This window comes from Oryctolagus cuniculus, chromosome 1, assembly GCF_964237555.1.
Source record: "Oryctolagus cuniculus chromosome 1, mOryCun1.1, whole genome shotgun sequence".
Lineage (NCBI taxonomy): Eukaryota > Metazoa > Chordata > Mammalia > Lagomorpha > Leporidae > Oryctolagus > Oryctolagus cuniculus.
The window spans coordinates 162,130,702-162,138,080 of record NC_091432.1 but is presented as its reverse complement, the minus strand read 5'-3'; the positions used below and the strand labels follow the sequence as shown (position 1 = coordinate 162,138,080).

General features: G+C 44.2%; 1 protein-coding gene across 1 annotated transcript in view; it reads left to right on the top strand.

Annotated features, from left to right (window-relative positions):
• Positions 1-418: 418 nt before the first annotated feature.
• PGM5 (phosphoglucomutase 5) overlaps positions 419-7,379 on the top strand; it is a 224,886-nt gene continuing 217,925 nt past the window's right edge. The window contains exon 1 of the mRNA XM_002708190.5: positions 419-1,203. Within this exon, the coding sequence (XP_002708236.1) occupies positions 943-1,203 (261 nt within the window). The 5' untranslated portion in view covers positions 419-942. The remainder of the gene's footprint in view (positions 1,204-7,379) is intronic.

The following is a 7,379-nucleotide window of genomic DNA, read 5'->3' as shown; positions in this document are numbered from 1 at the left end:
CAAGAGTCCAACAGTGTGGACAGACACAGTGGAGACAGCCCCGTTTCTGAACAGGAGCTGGGTAGGAAGGGGGAGAAGGACACGAAGGAAAGATGTGTCTGTTTGCTGCTGCTGTACTTACAACAATCAAGCAAGTGAAAAAAAAAATCATATTGCAAACCATCGTGCTTTGAGAGAGGCTGGGGCAAGTGTGGACTGCTGGGGTGGGACCTGCTGGTTGGAAGGGCCTGACAGTGTGATTCCCTGCAACAAATGTTCTCAGAGGGTGTGTGTGCACACCAGACACACGCAGCGCCCAGCCTCCGATTTCAGCCCTGGCAGAAGATAACAATTCTCAGCTCGCCTTTCCAGGGTTATTTTTGGCGAGGGCTTGTTCTCTGATGGCAAAAGGTTTCAGCCGCCTCCCAACTCCCTCCCTGTCCTTGTTCAAAAGAGAAACTTGCATGCTTGAACTGTTCCCCCGCAGAGAGACCGGGAGAGGGCTGCCGCGGGAGGGGAGAGGGCTGGGGTGCTGAAGAGGACCCCAGAGTGCGCTCCAGCTCTCCCGAGGCGGGCTGAGGAGAGGCGATCGATCGCTGGAACTGCCGCAGGGGACAAGGTTGCTGGCGTCACAGGCGGGCTTTTGGGACACCCTGAAAGTGACTCCAGCTGGCGGAAGAAACCTAGGGCCACCTCGGGCGATCCGCCTGCGAAGAAGCTAGGCAGGAGAAAACTTTATAGAAAGAGGCTAAACTTGGTGGGGACAGCAAGGGACACAGTGAGGGACGCGCAGGGAGGAGGAGTGGTTGGAGCCGTGGGAGGGCGCAGGGCGCTGGCTGGCTGGGGAGGGGGCCGGGCGCAGGGCGGAGTCCCAGCGCACCGCCAGGCCAGTGAGGGGCTCCGCGGGCTGCTCAGTGCTTCCCGGCTCCCGGAGCCGCGCGGCAGAACCTGCCAGGAGGCGCCATGGAGGGGAGCCCCATCCCGGTGCTGACAGTGCCTACCGCGCCCTACGAGGACCAGCGGCCGACCGGCGGCGGGGGGCTGCGGCGACCCACCGGTCTCTTCGAAGGCCAGCGCAACTATTTGCCCAACTTCATCCAGAGTGTGCTATCGTCCATCGACCTGCGCGACCGCCAGGGCTGCACCATGGTGGTGGGCAGCGATGGCAGGTACTTCAGCAGGGCAGCCACAGAGATCGTGGTGCAGATGGCCGCAGCCAACGGGGTGAGTGACCCGCGCGCCCACATCCCCCTTGCCACTTGTTGACCCATTGGTGAGACACCACCCCACCCTGGCTCAGCCATTCTCCCTCCAGGCTCCAGGCTTCCGTCAGCAGAAAAGCCCTGAGGGGGCCCTGCCCTTCTCTGAGCCCTGCGGGGCGACTGGAACCTGCGACAGCAGCCTGAACTCTTGCCCAGCTCTGTCCATGTCCCGCACCTGCTCATTTTCTTTTTGGCGTTCTCTCCCCCATCCCTTTTGGTCCCACCACAGCTTTTAGACATTGTCCAACCGTGTTCATGGCCCACCCCTCCCCAAAAGACCTCTTTCCTGGGATCCCAACAAAGCTTTGTTTTTTCTTTGTGTGCTTTTTGCGATCTTCCTGTCCTCCCCATCTTGGCTCTGGCAGACCGAACAGTGGCGTTGTCTCAGAACACACACACACAAACACCAGTGTGGATCCCTGACCTTTGGCAGGAGTGAACCCTGAAGGATTTTAATATCATTGATTGGTTATCACCTTAGCATTGTTCATTGATGAGTTTGGTTAGTGTAAGAATGAGCAGAATCATTTGCTTGATGCTGTACAGCCTGGGCTCTAAGTTTGAGTTCCCAGGAAGCAGAGGTATCTCTAAGTGGTCTGAAATGAGATTCCCAGTGGCTTTGTTAAAGCGATCCCCAACTTTGCTCCAAGATGCCTTTTGGCGTTTGACCGCATTTCATGCCTCTTCACCCTGTCTTCATCCCTGTTTCCTCTCCCTTCTCTCATGACCTCGGCAGTGTGTTTGAGTCTGACTCCTTAGACCTGGGGTTGTCTCCTGCTCCCTTTCTTCCTTACCTATACCTGGAAGCACCTTTTGGTCCACGTCCATACTCTCATCTCCCTCTCCCGAAATCTGGCAGCATTTCAAGGACTGCAAGAGGGACAGCCACAGAAGGGCAACCTAACTTCCAGAGTTTGTGGGTTGTCTGTAGGGAGCATTGCCTTAGAAAGTTAAGTCCAGCCTTGCTATTGCAGCCAAACACCAGACTTCTTTAAGGGAAGTCTCTTTTGCAGACGTGTAAATGAGTGTGGCTAGCTCTAAAAGTGAAACCAATCACCTGGCTTCTGGGTTCTCCCCCTCCTCCTGTTTATTTTCTTATTTCTTCTTCTTTTGGGATTGTCCATGTTTGTGTTTGTCTATTGTCTTCTCCCTTCTCAGTGTTTCAGTCCTGGGGAACAAGGTGTTTGTTTTTAAATAGCCAGAAGCCATTGGGAGACCTGAGGGCATTGGTGTGGGGGTTGGGGATGCTTTTCAGCTTCAGTGAGTAAAGATGCCAGAGATACAGGACTTCGGTTTCTCTCTGGCTCCTCCCTTGGGATCAATGAAAGTTGGCTGAAATCAGGGAGTTGCATAGAGGTTGACAAACGATCTTTCACTCTCTCCCGACAAAGCTATTCCTGTGGAATGATGGTTGATAATGAGGCTTGGGAGAGCTGTGATAGCTTTTTGTACTCTTTTGTGGGCCAGTTTTTCCAGAACATGAGGGAAACACAGCCTGTCCAGTATTTATTCTGGGTTGGTATATTTTTGAAGCTGCAGTTGTTGCTTTGCATCAGTAAATCATTATGATTCCTTATTATTTTTGGTCCATTTGACCATAAGGACTCTTTAATCTCTTACTTGATGCATTTTCTCTAATACACACATTTTATTAACTTTGTAGTTTATTCTAGGAGATACTTTTAGCTTATGTGAATATATGTTTAAAATAGAGTTAACTTTAATCTAGCAGTTGTTATATAAAATAGGCGATTAAAATCTACCTAGAAGCACCAACTCTGCAATAATCTGAAAGTAACATTTCTGTGAGGGGTAGGCATGATGCAAGGGAATGGGAGACAGTTTCCAGAATTCCAGATGGCCAGCTTTAAAGTTGTTTCCCACTTCTATTCACTTTCTTTTTATTTTATTATTATTATTATTATTATTATTATTTTTGGACAGGCAGAGTGGACAGTGAGAGAGAGAGAGACAGAGAGAAAGGTCTTCCTTTGTCGTTGGTTCACCCTCCAATGGCCGCCGCGGCTAGTGCACCGCGGCTGATCTGAAGCCAGGAGCCAGGTACTTATCCTGGTCTCCCATGGGGTGCAGAGCCCAAGTACTTGGGCCATCCTCCACTGCACTCCCGGGCCACAGCAGAGAGCTGTCCTGGAAGAGGGGCAACCTGGACAGAATCCGGCGCCCCGACCGGGGACTAGAACCCTGTGTGCCGGCGCCGCAAGGTGGAAGATTAGCCTAGTGAGCTGCGGCGCCGGCCTCTGTTCACTTTCTGATGAAACTGTGCTAAAACAATGCAAACAGTTAGAATAGTGAGGAGTCAGAAGAGTGGGCTAGGAGGACTCTGTGGTGATAAGCATCATCCATCTTGAATGACTCAAAGTGGTAGGATGCACTTGTCACCTGATTGGTCATACTTTCTTAGGTTTAGGAATGATGAAGTTTGATTCCAAAAGCTTTGACCTTTTTGGATTCTGTTGATATTTGTAAACATCTCTGAAAAGTAGAAAACTTGAATTTATTCTTTTTGATATAACAAATCTGACTGGTAGGCTGTATTCGCTCAAAAAAAATCTTGGTTTCTATCGGAAAAGTTAAATTGACAGGTTTTCTATGAAAAACTGAAATTGACTTTTGATTATATAATTGCCAAAAGAGACCAGAAGAATGAAAATTTTAAGATAATAAACTATGTAATTTATGTTTTGATGTCTCACAAATTTTGAAATGGATGCATTTCAAACATATACCTCTATAACTTGGCATTTTACAAATGTTATTATGAAATTTTCAAACTTTCAGAAAACGGAGAAATTTAGTTAATGGCACCATAGGCCCAAAACCTGGATTGTAAGCATTTTGCTCTATTTATGTTATCATTTTTTTGGCTAAAGTATTTTAAAGTATGTTAAATAAAATTATTTTTTTGCCTATAAATGCTTCAATGCGGATCTCTAGAAAAATAAAAGTATTTTTCTGTATATAGTGCAGTGCCATCATCCCAAACAAAACAATGGTTTCTTTATTTCACTTATTACCCACTCTGCATTCAGATTGCCTTAATTATTCTGAAATATCTTTTACAGCTGCTTTGTCTAAACTAGTTTCTTCTGATCAAGGGACACACATTGCATTTGGTTATTTATCTTGTTTCTTTTAATCTAGAATATACCGCCTCGATTAATTAATGAGTGTGGATTGTTGAAGAACCAGGTCAGTTGTACTGTAGAGTATTTCCCTTTCTGGAATTTTCTGATTGCTTTTGTGGGGTCATCTAACTTTTCACTCTGTCCCCTTTTGTTCTTGTTAACAGGAAATTAATTCTAAAGCTTAGCCTGTTAAGCCTGCTAGAACAAAGTACTGTGAATTCAGTGGCTTATAAACAAGAGACATTTCTTTTTCCCAGTTCTAGCAGCTGGAAGTCCAGGATCAGTACACTGATGGTTTCAGTTTCTGGTGAGGACCAACTTCCTGCTTCATAGAATGGTACCTTTCTGCTGTGTGTCTTTGTGTAGTGGAGGGACAGACTAGTTTAGTCCTTAAACAACTTAGTTTAGTTCTTTATAATGAAAATAGTCAAATTATGAGGACTTAATTATGGCTTAATCACCCCTAAAGTCTCTACTTCTAGCACCGTCTTTACTGTGGGAGTTTAGGATTTCAATGTACAAATTTGGGGATGGAGGGCACAAACATTCTATCCCACTGTAAGGTTTAATTAGATGCAGGGTCAATTTTTTAAAAAATAGGAATATTTCATAGGTGATGATTGTATTCATGTTACATCTTAATTAAGAAACATAGTCTCCAGTTGTCTCACTGTTAGTGATGCAAGATGACTGTATCCTACATTATTCCCACTCACCCTCTTGGGTCCAGCTATAGCCCTTGGGGTGGACTTTGTACTGTGTCCATATTTAGTTCCTGACAGCTTCCCCAAATTGTTGTAGCATTCATTAATGATCTTTGCCTGAGCTGATTATTTCATTAGGGGTTTCAAAATGATGATTTTTCTAGTTGTCTAATCCCTTCTACTTGTTTTAGCTGGCATATCTTATAAACTGGACATCTTCCTCAAAACTGAACAACTTGGTTATCCTGAAACACATAGTTCCTTCTGAAAAGGCACAATGTTTGTTTATTTCCTTCTCTTTTAAGTTATCAGTTTTTACAGTAAGGATTTGATAAAACTTCTACCTCCACAAATACTTTTTGTTTCACTTTTTGAATATTCACTATGGATGATTGGATTTTTACATATTAAGTTTAGTAGATTAGTGAATAAATGAATAGATAACTTTTTAACTTGTTTTTGTAGTTTTTATGTTGCTATGTGAACTTATCTAAAAAGTGCTCAGAAGTATTTTAGTTCTCTTTTAAAGATGCAAGCTATGTCATAGTTTGTAGAACAAAAGAAAAATAACTGCTGTGTAAAGGAGTAATTGTTATCATTTAAATTAGTTGTGATTAAGCTTAGTTTGTAATCAGTTTTTAAATATCCTGTTTCTATTTCCATCTGTTTCAGATCCTCTGCAGTGGTTTAAGTGCTTTATGGATCAATTTATTCTAATTTTTTCAATAGTTTAAGAGGAAGTACAACATAATGGTTACAGTCTTAGCTCTTTTCTGAATGAATCTACTTGTTGCTAAGAGCATTCTCTGAATTAGCTTTTTATTACCACAACAAAATGACTATAGTGAGCTATGTATGTAGGAAGGAGATTTGTTCCACCCCACAGTTTTGGAGAGTCATCTTCTGAGATCTGGCAGCCTCATTGGTCTGGCTTCTGCTGGTGGCTTTCTTGCTGGCAGAGTCCTGAGGTAGCACAGAGCATCAAGTAGCATGAAGGAACAAAACTTTATGTCTGAAGGGGCTCTTACAAAGCCACGGGTATTCAATCTCAGGGGTTCCACCCCAAAGGCCTAATGGAACCCAGTCACCTCCTTGAGGCCTCACATTCAGACTCAATTGGATTAAGCTTCCACCCCTTTTGTACCATTAACATAAAACTTTGGAGATGAAACCTTTCAGCAGACATTCAGCATCCAAAGTAGCCAAACCATAGTACTCCTCCTTGTCCTCATCTTTTTTTTCACCCCTGAATCTCCTTTAATATGGGACAGATGATAGCACTATGTCTGCTTTAAGATATTTTTGACTTTTCCTAAAGCTTTCTTTCTCTGGAGTCGATGCTGTATAGCAGGACTGTCCAATGGAGCTTTCCCAGGAAATATTCTGTAATTGCCATTGTTCTAGCTTCTTACCTCTTATGTATACTGAATCCTTGAACTGTATCTAGTGTGACTGAACAACTGGATTTTGCATTTATTTAATTAACATAGAAATTTAAATAGCCACAAGTGATTTGTTGCTGCTATACTGGACAGCACAGCTCTTTAAGCATTTGAAATGTTTGTTTTAGGCTGGCGCCACAGCTCAATGGGCTAATCCTCTGCCTGTGGCACCGGTACCCCTTGTTCTAGTCCTGGTTAGGGCACCGGATTCTGTTCCGGTTGCTCCTCTTCCAGTCCAGCTCTCTGCTGTGGCCTGGGAGTGTAGTGGAGGATGGCCCAAGTGCTTGGGCCCTGCACCTGCATGGGAGACCAGGAGAAGCACCTGGCTCCTGGCTTCAGATCAGTGTGGTGCTCCAGCCACAGCGGCCATTGTGGGGTGAACCAATGGAAAAGGAAGACCTTTCTCTCTCTCTCTCTCTCTCTCACTGTCTAACTCTACCTTTCAAAAAAAAAAAAAAAAAAGGAAATGTTTGTTTTAAACAATGCAGTTGGACTGTTATAACCAAAACCAACCAGAGGATAAATAGAGATAGATCACCAAATACTATAAATATGCATTTGGCAAATCCAGAGATTAGTTAACGTGGTAACTATACCATCTTTTCACTCAGCCTTGGAGGTGATGAAGTGCAGTAGGAAAAGTCTTGTTTCAGCAGTTTCTTGCTGTGCCATAGAACTCAGAGAGCAGATGCTTTAGCCTCTTGAAATACCTAGAAACTACTTATTTCCTTATTTATAAACTGAATATGACAACATCATTGAATTATCCTGGGAATTAAATAAAGGACTGCGTATGACAACATTTTGTAACAACTGTAGCACTAAGAAATGTAAAGGAATATTATG